The following is a 17,504-nucleotide window of genomic DNA, read 5'->3' on the forward strand; positions in this document are numbered from 1 at the left end:
TGTCTGCACTCTGCAAAAGATTAGCAGTGGCAGCATGTTGTACATTTGTGTAGAAGTAACTTACTGTTGAATAATCTACCCAACGAGTGGAGTCAATGTTGTTTAGAGCCACATTTCCACCACTTTGTCATATGGAAGCCGACACAAACGTGCACTTAAGCATGCGCCTATCGTAGCTGTGTCATAGAATTACTGTAATGCGACGGCTCTTGTTGTATGAATGCATGATAACTGCAGCTTTTGTAACAAAGTCATACTGTATGAGTACATTCACATTAGTACATTCACGTTGCACACATAATAAATACATTCATATCGTTAATGCGGCATCTCTGTGTGGAGTTTGCATGTTCTCCCCATGCATGCATGGGTTTTCGCCGGATACTCCGGCTTCCTCCCACATTCCAAAATCTGCATGTTAGGTTATTCGGAGAGTCTAAATTGGCCATAGGTGTGCATTGGTTTGTGAATGGTTGTTTGTCTATATGTGCCCCGCGATTGGCTGGCAACCAGTCCTGGGTGTACCCCGCGTCTCTCCCAAAGTAAGCTAGGATAGGCTCCAGCATATGGATGGATGGATGGATGGATGGATGGATGGATGGATGGATAGTTAATGCGATCGCTCCTCCTGGCAATACAGAGTATAGAATTATAAATGTGAGACCACATCGAAACAGAAATGACATGCCATCATGCAAATACGATTAAGAATATAATGTTATTTAGTATGTTTAACTAAAGAACAAGGTATACAGTCGTCTCTCGCCACATCACGGTTACAATTTTGCGGCTTCACTCTATCACAGTTTTTCAAACATCCATTTGTCCATCTTCTATGCCGCTTATCCTCACTAGGGTCGCGGGTATGCTGGAGCCTATTCGAGCTGACTTCGGGCGAGAAGCGGGTACACCCTGGACTGGCCGCCAGCCAATCGCAGGGCACATATAGACAAACAACCATTCACACTCACATTCATACCTATGGACAATTTAGAGTCGCCAATTAACATAACATGCATGTTTTTGGAATGTGGGAGGAAACCGCACTACCTGGAGAAAACCCACGCACACACATGCAAACTCCACACAGAAATGCCCAACAGAGATTCAGACCCAGATCTTCCCAATCTCCTGACTGTGTGGCGAACATGCTACCCACTATGCAACTGTGCGGCCCTTTTTCAAACATATATTAATTAATAAATCATGCTGTTTTGTGGTTGAATATAGCCTGAGTCTAAAATATGCATATTTAAGAAATGTAAATTAAGCAATAAGCATTTTCCAGCATAAAAATGGCTAAATTAACTAAAATACAAATATAAGCCATTAAGAAGAGGTATTCAAATTGTGAATGTAGTAGTCTACATTGGTCCCTAGGTGTCAGTAATTGTTCGGTGAGACAAGCACCAGACTTGATCGCTAGAACAACAGGCTTTTATTGCAGGTTTAAATTATCTCACAACAGGGACAATAATAACAATAATAACCATAATAATAGCATGGTCTACTGTTGCGGCTGTAACCCACGGCAAGCTAAAACTAAACTCTGAACCCCCAACCTCACTTCCTGTCCTCCACACAGAACATATTTACTGCGACACGCACAAGCACATGTTTTATTATTCTTATTTTCTCTGATTACGTTTACTAAATTGGGTGATACGAATGTAAACGTGACTATATGGATATATTTCATGTGTAGAGGGCTCTAATAATGTCAAAAAATGTATTTAGAAGAACAGGTTTTCTATGTCGTAAATTACAAAAATATGTCATATACTGCATATTGCTGTAGCCTTATAGTTGTGTCAATGTCTGCATGTAATCAACAACTGACTGTCAAGCTTTAGCAAGTCCTGCCAGGATTTTAAACCTGAACCGGAATGGTCTGAGGAAACATTCATTAACAGCTGTCTGGTAGTGAATAAATGGGTCAGGATTCGGGTGGATTGGTCATTTTGAGCTCTAAGACTGTGTAATTTCTGTGACCTCAGTCAGACGTGAGTGGCTATGTGCGGTCAAAAACTATGTTCTTTTTCACATTGACACTTTTTACGAGTGCTACATTCTTTGAGCATATGAGACAAACTGGTTGTGTGCTTCTAGAGGGAAGCATGAACATAAATGAGTCTGTCTATTCTCAATTGAAAGCTCTATTTTCACTCTCTGCTTTTTTCTTCTTAGAGAGCACCCTGTGTATTTATTTTTGTATTGTTTGACTTGTCTCTTTGTATGCCTCACTTGTTTCTCTCTCCTTTCACCATACCTCTAACTAGTCTCTTTGGCCTCTCTTTCTCTATATCTCTCTCATTTCTCTCGGCTTTTCCCATATCTCCAACTTGTCTCTCTGTCCTCTGTCTTTGTTTTTCACACTCGTTTCTTTTTTGTTTCCCGGTATTGCTCACATGTCTGCGATTGACTGGCGACCAGTCCAGGGTGTACCCCGCCTGTCGCCCGATGTCAGCTGGGATAGGCTCCAGCATGCCCCCGCGACCCTAATGAGGAGAAGTGGCATAGAAAATGGTTGGATTGATGGATATTGCTCACATGTTTCACATCTTTCACTCCTCTTTCTTCTGTCTCTGTATTTAGAATTGTAATGTTTAGCTCCTGGAATGCACAGATTTGATTGGCTGAGTAATATCGTGTTGCATGGCTTAACTGACATGCAATTGGTCAGTGGATTTGGACACTACCATAAGGTCTAAAAAAGCTGCGGGGTCAAAATAGAAGCGCCTTGCGAAAACTCAAAGGTGTTGTCTGCCTTGTTTAGGTACTGCACGGGCATTGCTAACGAACGACGCCTGGGTCCAGACTTGGACCACGGTCTGGCAGTCAGTGACTTCTGTTGTAGGGGTTCTTGGGGGTGATGTTGAGATCCCTTCCCCAATATAACGGTGGGAGAAAAAACACACACACTCACTATTGCTTCACAATCTCCGAAAGTGGTAGTGATGAATTAGAAATTCTCAATATGATGCAGTGTAGTTCTACTTTACACATCACTGCCGCTTAGATGAAGCTACAACACCAATCAGTACTGACAGTACAGCAAGGGGGAGAGCGTGAGGAAATGGACGAAGGAAAACTATTGTGTAAGACACCAGGCTGTTACAAATAGTGTTTGAATTCCAATAAACAAACACCAGTTCCAAGCAAGCCGTGACTGAAGCGTGAAAGGAATGATTAGTTAGGGGAAATGGCTTGGTCACAGTGTAAGTGTAGAGAGAGTGTATTTTCTGCACTGTGTGTCAAAACCGCCGCTCAGTTTATATCATAAGCTCATTATATCACAGCCTTAAAGTGATTACGGCTCCAGTAAAGCATTGTTCTGCTGTTGACAGGATTAAAGATGACTTTAGAGAGAGACTGATTATGGTTGCTGTCTGCTAAGTCTTTGCTTGCTTTGTAGAAACTGAAAGGGATCTTTGCCATCTGCCTTTTTTCAGTATCAATTTCATGGTTTTTGGTTGCTTTGTACACCTGTTCAGTCGAATGGCCTCCATTTAAATATTTCCATCAAATATGTTTTCCTTTAACAAGATATGGAGAAAGGCACTGTCTTTCCGTTTGAACCATGCAAAAATGTCTGTCTGGCTAACTTGATTAGGAAAAAGCATGCCATGCCGAGTAAAATCTTTCCACTGGTCATTAATGTACCTTAAAAAGTGAATGCCAAGTGCCATACACCGCTTCTTCATCTGGTGGATCATTCACTGACCCACTTGGCCTCAATGCAAGTAGGTTGTAATGACAAAGTGAAGCTAAATTCCAAAACAATTCCATAAAACAATTATCAGAATTACATTACATCATGCTGACATTTGTGTATACAATCCAAACATCTCTATTTTAAAAGGTACTTAAAAGTTTTTATCCATTCATTTTCCCTGCCGCTTATCCTCACTAGGGTCACAGGTATGCTGGAGCCTATCCCGGCTGACTTTGGGCGAGAGACGGGGTACACCCTGGACTGGTCGCCAGCCAATCGCAGTAAAAGTGTTTAATGAAGAGATGTGATCGCCTCATAATCACAATTGTCTCTTTCTTTTTGTAGAAGAAAACAGGCCTTCTAAAGACACAGGAGAAGAAGGAGCGGTGGAAGGAGAAAAAGGTTGTGAAACAGCCAAAGACGGAAGATGAGGTGGTGGAGAAGGAAGAGGAGAATGTTCAGCCTGTGATAGATCCACTGGAGAACGGCTTCTTTCATCATGCCCAGAGAGAGCAAGAGAGGATGAACGAGAGGCTGCTCAAGAAAACATATTCCAAGAAGAACAAAATGGTCAGTGTCTTCTTTACTGATGTAATTATTGATTAATTGATTATTTAATCAAATTTCTCCACATCATCTGGAAATTTTGTTCAGAATGGAAACAAACATTCTCTCAGGTGAGCCTGTGCACCATGCAGCAAGGGTTGTTGGGCACAAATAAAGTACACTCCTTTATTGCTCCAAAGGTGAATATTTCTACTTAATTTAGTGTCAACAAATTATGCATACCTACACACCTGAACACAGTAAGGAGCAGGAGTACTCATTACATTTGTCCAAGGACCTTACACGGGTCCAAATTTAAAAATTTTGAATCACACCCAGAATTGCCCCACCCGTGAATAATCAGGGGGAATGTGTGGAGGAACGAAATTGTGGTGCTTTGTTTGAAAGCGGTTGTGTTCCTTCGAAACAATGTTAACTTTGTTACAAAGTAAGCACATCGGCTTCCCTACTGAGTTTTCGGTAAATGGATATCTTGTCCCCTTGCTGTTAAAAGTCGCCTTGCGGTTGCCCCCTGTTGAGCGGAGGAAATACTGCATAAACCAGCAATGCTCTCGTTAGACGGAATGGTTTACATTATTTGGGTGATGTTTGTTGGGCCAAATGAAAAGCTTTGGTGGGCCAGATGTCCGAGTCTTAAAACCTCCCAACTAAATACGATGAAAATGTTTAAATCTTCAACTAGCATCTCAAATTTCTAGGTCTTTTGGCTGGTTTCTGTTGTCTTTGCTCTTGTTCTGTTTTTTTAATCTTTAGTCAGCGTGGAACGTCACCGTCTCTGCTCTCCAAGACAATTACCAAAAGCCAAGTCCTCCAGACAAAACTAATGCCTCTAATGAGTCTGTTCAATCAGTGCCCTCCCACTACACAAAAGCACCAGTCTATCTAAGGGTTTGTTTTTATCAGGTTGTTGATTGTTCGAATAAAATGCTGTGTTTGGCACTGACATCCATCCATACATCCATTTTCTATACTGCTTGTCTTCATTAGGGTCATGGGCAAGCTGGACCCAACCCAGCTAACTTCAGGTGAGAAGGAGGGTGCGCCCTCGACTGGTTGCCAGTTACTCACAGGGCACGTTTGTTGCTGACATTTGTAATGCATTCTCTTACTGTATTTATACTCTATACTTTTGGCCCTCAATCAGTGGCTCGCCATCCACATTCGGCCCATAGAACCTGAGTTGAACTTGACACTCTTAGAATAGCACATTAAAGTTAGCTAATTTATTTCATTAATTACGTTCACATTTTTAGCGTAACGCATGCGAATCATGTCAGACCACATTTCTCTATTATGACAGCAGACGGAAGAAGGACAGAAGTGTCCCCATATAGTCACACAAAGTTTGACGCTCTTTTATAACTTTATTCTGACCTGAACACATCAAAAGCAATTCCAACACCATATACCGTAATTTCCGGTGTATAAGTCACAACATTTTTCTTAAACTTTGAACCTTGCTGCTTATACGGCGGTGCGGCTAGTTATGACGATGTTCTAATCTTGTGACATCTGCTATACTTCAGAACTACTACTAATCATTTAAACAGTGGCGCTCGCAAGTCATTGATGAAACAGTAGCTCTTTCTTTGGCAGGAGCCAATCACAACCGATAAGGGAACTCACTACGAGCCTGTCAACCCATGGGAAATAGCAAGTCATCAATTTAACAGTCTGACTCACTGTGTCATCCTTAGAGTAGGCTAAAATCATCACACAGCCAGTTAACACTCAAATGGTTTACCTAAGAAATATACAAGACAAGTATCATTACAAGTTTAAAATAATGGCATCCCATAATGCATTTTGGCAGCTAATGGCTGCCATGGTGAACATTTCAGCTGAGTGCGTGTTAAGTTGCTGTGTGATGATTTTAGCTTTCTTTGTAAGATGACACCATCAGTTATTTTGAGTATTTTGAATTTGACAAGCTCGTTGTGAGTTTTCTCATAGCTCATGATTGGCTCCTGTCAAATAAAGAGCTGCCTGGTCCTCTCCACGCTCGAGCCACAATAGGTTTTTTTATGATGTGGACATGTGTGGCTTATATATGTAAAAATCAGTTTTTGTCTTTAAATTTAGTGGGTGCAGCTTAAACTCCTGTGTGTCTTATACACCAGAAATTACGGTACGTATCTCCAACTCACAAACATGTCTCTAGTCCTCCTCTGAATGACACTTTCTCATTGTCACTTGAGATTCCTATTGTCACACGAGATGAATTCACAGACTCTCTGAAAATCACAATAATGTCTTTACCATGTGTGTATGTGTGGCCTAAATAAACAGAAACACAAAGAAGAACAATAAGTGGATATTCTTATCACTCACTAATGTAACTCCTACTGCGGAAGCACATCTACACTCAAAACATGTGAATTCAACTTCAATTACTTGGTGTCTGTGAACACAACTCTTCATGGCTCGTAATGACACGGTTAAAGTGTGTACCCAATGTTGTGCTGCTATTAAAGAGAATAGATTTCTGAGAATAGATTGAGAATGAGAATAGATTTTTAGACATGTGTGGTATCTCTTTTAGTGTGAATTGATTTTTCTGATTATTTGAAGCTGTTAATACATACAAATGGCATTAGTATGACGTTTTGCTCCAAACGTGTGAGTGTACATTGTCCATCCATCCATCCATCATCTTCCGCTTATCCAAGGTCGAGTCGCGGGGGCAGCAGCCTAAGCAGGGAAGCCCAGACTTCCCTATCCCCAGCTACTTTGTCCAGCTCCTCCCTGCTGATCCCGAGGCGTTCCCAGGCCAGTTGAGAGACATAGTCTCGCCAACGTGCCCTGGGTCTTCCCCGAGGCTTCCTACCGATTAAACGCACATTTTGGGTCACAGGTTATTGTTTGCTTTATGCATAATTTTAGCCGTTTGAAGTCAGATCAGCAAATTTGAATAACTGATTTTAGGAATGAAGGGTTTGTATGTTCTTTATAAGCGACATTATGGATTAGTGAGTGAAGTGTACTTTTATAGTTATTTCCCCATATCTCCACACACTACGTTATATATGGTAATACAAGAGAGCAATAGAGCGTATGGAGTGATTTTTGGTCCAGAACAAATTGTACTTTATTCAGTATTGAAGTATTTCTTTCCACTATTATCTTTGTGTTTTAGACGAAACAAGATACATCAGCTTTGACTTTGGAAAACAGTGATTGACATTGTTGCCCCTTTTCTGATGTGTTGTGGACGAAACCACAAACTGTTCCTATTTGTCTCTCTAGGGCGTAACCGACTTGATTAATCAAAAAAACAAGCTTCAGATGAATTGAATAAGACAATCATCGTTAGTTGCAGTCCTGTATTATATAAGCTGTGTATAGATTTGGATGGGCCTAATACTTGAGTAGTACATAAATGTTTACTATGAAGTCTGGCATTTTTGGGGAAATCCCTCATTGGATCAACTGATCAAAGAAATTACTCAAATCTCTTAATATTGAAAGTATACCCATCCATTCAGCCGCTTATCCTCACTAGTGGTGCGGGTAGGCTGGAGCCTATCCCAGCTGACTTCTGGCGAGAAGCGGCGTACACCATGGACCGGTCGCCAGTCAATCACACGGCACATATAAACAACCATTCACACTCACATTCATAGCTATGGACAATTTAGAGTCTCCAATTAACCTAACATGCATGTTTTTGGAATGTGAGAGGAAGCCGGAATACCCGGAGAAAACCCACGCTCGCACAGGGAGAACATGCAAACTCCACACAGAGATGCCCAACGGAGATTTGAACCAAGATCTTCCAGACATTTTAAAGTGTGGTTTCAGTCGGCTCAATGCATTATTTTTTTTTTGTTTTTCTCTCGTGCATGTAAATAGATACTGTGTTCTTATTTTATGAACAATTGTCATCTCTACGGGTGACTTTACCCTGTCATCCCGCTCTTGTCTTCCTTTATGATTACTGAAGTGTGTTTATACAGATAGAGGCCTACCAGTAGTTTTAAGCACAGCACTTGGCCCACAGACTCTGTTCCTGAGAGATAGCCTGTCTATGTGTTAACAGCTTGTTTAAATGGGCAGATGTTTTCATGCTCCTGTCTGAGGCCAAAATCCACCTTGGTGCTGTTTAAGACAAGTAGAAATATAGCCAGGCAGACAAACTAAATAATGAGTGTATGTAGCCTGGAGGCCTCTTCCTCTGATAAAAATATCTCTCTTAGATTTCCTGGGGAGGTTAACAACTGCAAATGAGTTTGGCTGTGATATTTAGTTTGCTGAGAGCCACTTAGCAATTATATATTTAGCTCACAGTCTTATCGACTGTGCAAGTCTGCAATGATTGACGCAAATCTGCATTTCAAACAAGATAATAACTTTGTTAAACAGTTTATGTTGAATGCTGCTGCCGTAAACCACAAGTGTATTTGAAGAATTCAGATATCTTTTATATTGCTGAAAAGGCTGCAACTCTGCTCCTTTTTATTTTACAGCAGCTTCAAGATTTGCTGTGTCAGTGAATCAAAGTAACGAATGTCTCTGCAGCACTGTGGAACAGTTGACATTGGCCATACTTGACTGACATATTGCTCTCATGAAATACCAATCCTTTAATTCACTTACAGGATGTAATATACCTAAAAATAAGTGTTCTCTTTATGACGTGTCTATAAAGCAATGTTAGCTGTTTACAGATGCCCTGGGAATCACAATTACCAGATTTTTAGACAAATTTGGACACACTTCCTCATGCTATCGAATGAGAAAGTGTGTCGAAATGTTTGACTAGTAATGTATATAACAAAAAACATATATTTCTTTACCTTTTCTGTGCGTTTTAATGAGAGAAAACGAGTTAGCATGAGCCAGCTAACACTGCATGTCATGGGAGGCACCTATTACGACGATAAAGTCCTAATAAAAAAAACCCTCCAAAAAATACCAACAGTGTTCCATTTACATAACTGACATGTATATTAACCAACCTACAGCGATATTGTTATTGTAGCAGCTAACACGAAAAACTATATTAATCTGGCGGAGTAACACAACGCCTTGCTAGTCTCAGCGTGACTCTCAAGCCACTGCAGTGGATACTACTGGCTCTCAATTTTGCTACGAAGACTCAACAAGATGATCGTTTGCTGTCAGCATTTTTTACCTGAGGACTGGAGCACAAGTCTTGCGCTGAAAGACACAGCTATCAATGAGAGCGGACATTGTAAGTGTCGTCTCTGGTCCTATGCTGCTGTTGTTGACGGAAGTCGCATGTCGCTATGTGAATCATAGCGCCTAGGAAATAAGTTCCGGTTACGTTTTAAATCATCAAAATACGGCAAGATACTGTAAGTATTACATGTTATCATCAATGTACCGTTTAATGCATGATCACAACATGTACATAAAACGATAAAACATTGTTGTAGGTTTTTTTTAGAAGGCTTTATAGTCATATTAGGTGCCTTCCATGACATGCAATGTTAGCTGGCTCATGCTAACTCGTTTTCTCTCACTAGAACACACAGAAAAGTTAAATAAATATGTGTTCATGTTTCACACAAGGATTGTAGATGATGGGCAAAATTCCCCAAAAAAGTGCAGCTTTCCTTTCACATGTGCTGCCTTTCAGTTAAAGGGGGTGGTGGTTGTTTTTTTGTGTCTTGTGACGCAGTTGGGCACACACATTGAATGATGCAGAGCATACATTTTTTGTTATGGAATACTTTCCAACAAGCTTCTGCCATTTCTCTAAGTATTGTGCAACTATAATTATATGACAAATATGTGGATTGAGAAATGTGTGTTGAGTGAGGAAGCTGTGTTGTTAAATTAGGACACTAATTATGTCTACTTGGAGTTTGTAGCTGCTCTGTCAGTCAGTGACTAACTAAATACACACATATGATTTTTTGCCAATAACGGTATTGGTGCGCCAGTTATACCTCATCAAATGACACCGTGCTACACAGAGCAACAAGCTTGATCAGTATGTCCGCGGTGTGGAAGTATTTCGGATTGTAAATATACAATTTTCTTTGCGCTTATGGCGGTTCCATCTAAATGGTAGTGCTCATTACTAATGAGAAACAGGTACTGCGACACATGCTTTCCATAACCGCAAAGTGGCTGCACATTGCCCCAAACAGGAAACAGAAAACCAAAATAAGAGTACAAAACAGGAAACTATGTAAAAAAAAAATAAGGAAAAACTAAACCAAAACCAAACTAAAACTGAAGTCCAAACTCTCATGTGAAAATGACATAAATCCCACACAGCGTTTTGCCACTTTTTGTATAGCTTGTATTATTACATTTTAGAGGATTTGTCCAATTTTGCACAAATTGTGTGTTTATTCATGAAATGCATCCAGTAAAAGAAGCTTCATGTGTTCATGATACCACATTAGTTTGTGGGAGAGGTGCTGGCAATATTGGTATCGGTTGGTATTGGTATCTGCAAGAAGTGCTGGACAATATCTGATATCGGTAAGAAAGCCAACGTGAGCATCTCTAATGAGAACTATAGTGTGTTCATTAATTAAATCAATACACAACTTTTATTTCCATTTTTAACCACACAAAACTCCAAATTCTTCTACTGGAAATCTACTGGAATTTACACATTTAATTTCTACTACAATATTCAATGCAGGCCTCTTCGAGTCTTTCCCTTATTTCAGCATATCTTTTTTTTTTAAAGAAATCTTTCTGCAGAGACATTGAAATCATATAACTGCTGCATGTTTCACTTTTATTAATGAGGACAAACAAGAAATGCCAGTTTATGTTATCTTGATTCATGACTTGTTCAGTTCCTTCATTTCCTCATGTGCTGTACAGCAGTCAACTGTCACCCTGAATATGAAACACAACAGTCCAGGGTTTGATACAAAACATAGAAATAAAAAAAAAATTTAAAAAAACGCTCAATAAATGATTTCCTTCACCTTCTTAATGTGTAGCTTGACGTGCCCACCCCCAACAAAAATAATCTAACGTCGCGTTGAACATTCGATCAACATGTGCAATAAAAGTGATTACTGTAACACATCCATTAGTTCCAGTTCTTGGCGACGAGGGAAGCTATCAAGCTAAATAGTCGGAGAGTGTCAGGGTTGCTCACTGATTTGACACTCCAGAAAACTCCTAGCCTTTCGGTGGAGAAATGTATGGCATGCGCTCAACTCTGACAAAGAACTTTGGTAAGATCATGAAGGGGTCGGAAGGGACGGCGCAGTGCCTTTTAACACGCACAGGCGAGTAAAAGAAAACATTCATGATGTTTCCTTGGCTCCATGTAAGTGGAAGTGTAAAGACGACGGACATGTCATTGGACATCTAACATCTCACTATATTGATTAGCAGACGCGTTATAAGGCATGACCAAGGCTGTGCTTTATGAGTTATGATCTACTGTACGTCGTTGTAATGACAAGCTACACAAACAGTCCCATCATAATGTGTTTGTGAGTGAGGGCAAACAAGGAGAGCCAGATCTTAAAGCAAACAAAAAAGTTGGTCACAAATCTATCTGTGGCAGTCCAAATGTATCAGTGGCGGGCCACCACAAATAATTGAATGTATGGTAAACAGTGCTGTATCTCAGATGGATATTTATACAGAGCACACCTGCTTTTGGAAAACTCTAGGGTTTGAAGTTTGCTGAGCGTGTGTCCTTAACGACAAGTTCAGCAAAACATCATTATGCACCGTTTCAAATTCAGACACTACGGTCTGTTTGTTTGCAATACCAAGGAGGATTATAGTCTTTCTTTGCCTCATTATTCCACATTGTGCAAAAGGTGAATGCACACGCAATTAGAATCCTTTGTAGTAATGATAAGATTGCTGTCTGGACTTAAAGGAAGGGATGACTCATTTTAACAGCGTGTATAGTTCTTGAAAGGGCCTAATTAATGTTTCAGCTTAGAAATACAACTTAAATGGACTTAATTCAAATAGAACACCGCACAGAAGCTGGCATGCAAGTAAGTACGATATGTGGTAATCACTGGCGGGCAACATTTGATGCAATTAGATGACTCATGAGGCATGTGAGAGACTCGCAACACTATTTGCTATATGTGTGCAAAATAATTACAGCATCTCCCTGCTTTCTGTGAGACAGCCAATTTGACAAGAATATGTACAGTGTATGAAAAGTACCAACAGTTAGATCAGTCACTGCTTTTGAGGAGATAATTTTTTATGACATTTGTGTTAAAGCAGATCTTAGAGGTGATATTCAGTTTCTATAATTGCTTTTATAAACAGAATGTATGGCCCAAACCGTCTTGTTCCCGTTAAAACAATTGTGACCTCGATTCGCAGTCACACGAGTTTCATTTCTATTGTCAAAAATTATTTGGATTTTCCTTAACAAGCTGGACTCAAGCGCCCCCCGAGCGCATGACGGCCGAAAGGTTCCCCTCATTCTCATCACCCTAAAACAGGTTTATTTTACTTATTTTAAACACTTTTAGCGATGGCGGGTATTGCAACAAACATATTGCACAGCTTGACTTAACATTTTCATAAATACAGTCGTCCCTCATTTATCGCAGTTAACGGGATCTTGGTCGGGTCTGGAAGCTATTCAGTGTTAATAAATGGAATAATTTTGTAGTTGTGGCATTGAAAACCTGTTTAAATACATTTTTTAACATTGTTAGAGCCCTCTAGACATGAAATAACACCTTTAAATTTGTATTACCCTAAATAGTAGATATAAACAGAGAAAATAAGGCATATTAGACATAAATAAGATAACATAGACTCAGACTTTAGGAGTTCCTTTTTTTTTCTGGACAACATACTTCCTGCGGTGGCTATTGTCTCATCAATGTATTGCATTATAATGGCGGCTTTAAATGGCTTTATACTCATATTACCCAATATAGTAGACATAATTAGAGACATAAATAAAACTCCTGCTCGTGTGTGTCATAGAATATGTGTTTCCTAGGGGAAATTAGTGGTGGGCGGACAGATGTGTGGAGGGCAGGAAACGACGTCTGACATTCAGAGTTGAATTTCAGCTTGTCGTAGGTTATGGCCACAACAGTAGCCTGTGTTATTGTTATGATTATTATGTTATTATTACCAGTGTGTATGTACCCTGCGTCTCGTCTCGCCTGGTGCAAAAAACAGCAACTACTTGTAAATGGCACCATGAAAGAAGGCCAAAAATAACTAAGGGTAGCCAAGCTGGAGCACAGGGAACTACCGGGCGTACCTCCTGGGAGATGCTGAGCTTTTGATTCCTCAAAAGAAGAGAACTTGAGAAAACACATAAGCAAGGCCGCAATGGCTAATGTCCAAGGTTTCAAAAAAAGCAAGTGTCCATACATTAGAGTAGCAGGCAGTCAAAGAATAATCCAGTGTCTCCCAGGTGCAGTCCATCTGCTTAAATGTGGTGGAACCAAATCAGGTGCAGGTGCGCCCAGATGTCCCGCCTCCAGCCGGAGAGAGAGCTTCTGAAAAACCAAGAGTACAGCCAGGAGAAGGCAGGGCAGGACAGAAGGCAACAAACAGGAGTCGAAGGTGAAACATGACAGTTGTGTCTGTTGTGAGATAATTTAAACCTGCAATAAATGCCTGTTCTGGCGATCACGTCTGCTGCGTGTCTCAGCGAACAATTACTGACACCTAGTGACTAATGTAGAATACTACATTCACAATTAGAATGCTTCCTCTGCCTTAAATTTGTATTTTAGTTTCTTTAGTGAGTTCATTTAGCCATGTTTATGCTTGAAAATGCTTAATTTAGGCCAAGAATAAATACAGTTTTCTTAAATATGCATTTTTTTTTAAACAACCACAGAACAGCGATCGTTAATTTATTAATTATTTATATAGAGTGAGAGTGCGATGTTCGAACCACAATTTAGGCTATAGTACAATAAAACACAACTATGTATACAGACCTGCCAATAGGTATGAATTTTTTCTTCACAGCCCCTTCAATATGGGTAAGGTACGAATTTTGTGCATTTCTCCGGCTTCCGTCAACTTGGAGAACATTATTTCCTGTGTCTGTATGACTCCTTTACAGCACACCTTTGTGAACGCCTTGTCCTCTCATTTCGGATCTAGTGACTGCTGCCATGCATTGATTAGTTACAGTTGCAATTACGCTACCCTTCTCTCTTTAATTACCACAGTTGGCTCGTGACGGGAAGCCAACAAGCTAAAGCGTTGACGAAAGTTGTGGTTGCCCACAGAGTTGTCACGTTCCATGTTCAACGCTTATGAAGAGCTATGAAAGTACGGGTGTCCAAAGTATGTCCCAGAGGCCATTTTTGTCCCATGGCTATTTTTTTCTTGGCATGCAGCACATTGTAGAATTAATATAAAAAATGGAAAAACTCTAAAACTTGGGAAAAGTAAAGCAAAAGTCGTAATGTAATGAGGAAAGGCTCAAAAGTTTAATTAATAACTAATAACACATAGCTTTGTCTTTAAATATGTATCATGTTTTTTTAGCCTTTTAAAAAAATAAAAAATATATATATAAATGTGCCCCTCCCCCCCAAAATATATACCCAAATATATACTGTATATACTCTAGTATATATTATACCAGAGAATATGAAATCTAAGCAAGAAAATAGTCATTTACATTTTTTCCAAAATGGTGCAGCCCTAGCAGTAACAGGAATAAAGGCATAAATAAATTAGATAAAAGGAATATGAAGCGAAGCATTAAAAACAAGATTATTGACTAAACAATCATGTAGCACGACAGCACTACAGTTTCTTATAAGGCTGATATGAATACAGCTAATGCAAGTGGTTCTATGCTGTAAAAAGATGCTTGCAGGATACTCAGCATCATGCCTTTGACCTTCAGCATGCTTCAAATGGGAGCCATGAATAACACATAAAGCTGACTCGCTCCAGCGACACAGACAAGCTCATACACAAACAGTAACACTGTTGTCCATTAGTGTTATGCTACGCACACACACACACATACTAATAATGTCATGAATAAAACCTCTGAAGACACTTCACTGTATTATTCTGACCCTCCCTCAGGCAAACTTCTCACTACAAGTCCAGCCTCTGGACATGAAGGGGCAGCCAGAGAGCTGAGATGAATGCAAGCGCACCACTGGCCATCGGCAGTTAGGAAGGGTGATCAGGATGACTGATACTGCTAGGGTAGCTGTTGTATGGCATGCAGCGACCCTGAGCGGTTACATCTCTGCTCACCAGTCACAGCAGCCAATATCTGAACACATTAAACCTACTTGCTGTTTATTTCACCTGGGGATCAAGGTGAATCAACATGAGCCACTTAGTCACTAAGTGTTGCTGACGTGCAGTATTTTTACACCTATAGACATACAGTGGTGTGAAAAAGTGTTTGTCCCCTTCCTGATTTTTTAAATTATTTTTTTGCATATTCGTCACACTTAAATGTTTCAGATCATCAAACAAATTGAACAAAGCAACTGAACAAATTGACACATTTTTAATGACTTAAGGTGAATGAGATGTAAATAATTTTTTTTTCCGCTGAATGGTGAATGTGTGGGAATCAATTGTGCAGTACATTGTATTTGAAACACAGTATATTCACATTTTGTACGTTTACTTCAAATAAGAAAATGCAAAGTCATTTACCAACGTCCTACTGATTAAGCACCTAGACGAGGCAACCTATAGCATCAAAAGAGCCATTTGGGCCTGTTTCCACTAAATTTAAACCCACTTGGAGCCACAAAACCAAACTGACCACAGGTAATGGTACATATTGTAGGTAATGGTACATATACAGCGTCCATAAGAGGAATTGTCACATTCATTTTCTGTCTTCCTGGCGGAGTGACGAGCCACACCTGTTGCTACCTGGCAGTTAGTCATGTTTCTTAAGTCTTTTCTTAAGGGTTCTCCACCGATTTCATTCACAATAAAAGTGTTGCAACACATCGTTTGGTTCCAGTTCGAGTACTTGTTTGTGACAAAGGAAGCTAACAAGCTAAATAGTGGACCAGCATCATGGTTTCTCGCCAAGTTGACTCACCAGAAAACACTGCCCAAAGCACTTTGGCAAAGAATTGCACAGCACACAGTCAATTCCGACGCAGAACTTTGAAAGGCTCATGACGACGTCAGAAGAGATGGCATAGTGACACAAAAGCATAAACCAGCTGGAGCCACACCAGAAGATAAAAGAGCCGCGTGCAGGTCCGAAGCCATGGTTTGTAGACCCCTGACCTAGCCTGTAGTTGTTCTTTTATTCGCAAGTGTATCTGAATGCCTGAGAAACTGCAGATCATTTCTGGTGGAATGCATCATGTCACATACTGTAAAACCACTCTTTTTTGTGCGCTGCGTTTCTTGGATGCCTCATATACTGTACAAGTGTTCCTTTTGGGCAAACTTTTCAGCCATTTTCAGTTCACTTAATCTAAGTAGATCTTAATTGCAGCAAATTTGATCCACTCATTGTCTTGAGAGTTGGTCTTTTTGACAATTTGGAGGCTTGCACATTGATTGCTCATGAGGGAACAACCAAAAGAGTATCTAGTGCTGTGCCTGTTGACAATCAGCCAAAAATGTTACAGCCTTGATTTAATTATGGGCTTGAAAAGCTTATAAGTGGTAACCTTGTACAGGAGGACTTTACTCCTGTTGCACAAGTGAACTCTGCAATTTAGCTAAGAGCATTATTAGATGAGGGCATAATAAGGTGTGCCACAGAGGTGGCTGCAGGCACTTTATGTGTGTGTGTGCAAGTGGGGGGTTGTTGAGGTAGGAGGGTTGCGGAGAGCAGCAGGACTTGTAATGGACCTTAATCAGTCAATTACTTTACTGCTTGTATTATGAGCGTGTATGCTTGATCATTTTTATTAGGACCAAATCAAGTACTGTCAATGGTAGCAGTGCATACCTGGTAAGCTGTACCACATGCCAAAGATGAAAAATAGGAATATTTGGTGACAGAATCACTGTCTTGCACACACACTCTTACTTTTGACACTGGTGTAAAACAGCGTTAACCACAACAAAAATGATGTAATGGTTTAGTTTATTTGAACATGCTTAACAAAGTCACAGCATGGAAATACAATTCTTACGTTTCCATTTGCTCATGTAGGTGAGCAGGTGTAGTTGTTCCCAAACTTTTGGAGGGGAGGGTACGTTGTCCCCTGATGAAGATGCAGTGCCATCTGCAAACCATGTTACCTTTAAGGCTTTCGAGGCCATACACTTATCATTTATATATAAAATAAACAAC

The 17,504-nt window shown here is 40.1% G+C and overlaps 1 protein-coding gene across 10 annotated transcripts in view; it reads left to right on the forward strand.

Annotated features, from left to right (window-relative positions):
- Nucleotides 1–17,504, forward strand: part of fbrsl1 (fibrosin-like 1) — a 380,357-nt gene that overhangs the window by 99,961 nt on the left and 262,892 nt on the right. For all 10 annotated transcript variants that reach the window (XM_054772261.1, XM_054772266.1, XM_054772257.1 and 7 more), the window contains exon 2: nucleotides 4,061–4,285. In XM_054772261.1, the coding sequence (XP_054628236.1) occupies nucleotides 4,061–4,285 (225 nt within the window). The remainder of the gene's footprint in view (nucleotides 1–4,060; nucleotides 4,286–17,504) is intronic.

This window comes from Dunckerocampus dactyliophorus, chromosome 4 (assembly GCF_027744805.1).
Source record: "Dunckerocampus dactyliophorus isolate RoL2022-P2 chromosome 4, RoL_Ddac_1.1, whole genome shotgun sequence".
Taxonomy (NCBI): domain Eukaryota; kingdom Metazoa; phylum Chordata; class Actinopteri; order Syngnathiformes; family Syngnathidae; genus Dunckerocampus; species Dunckerocampus dactyliophorus.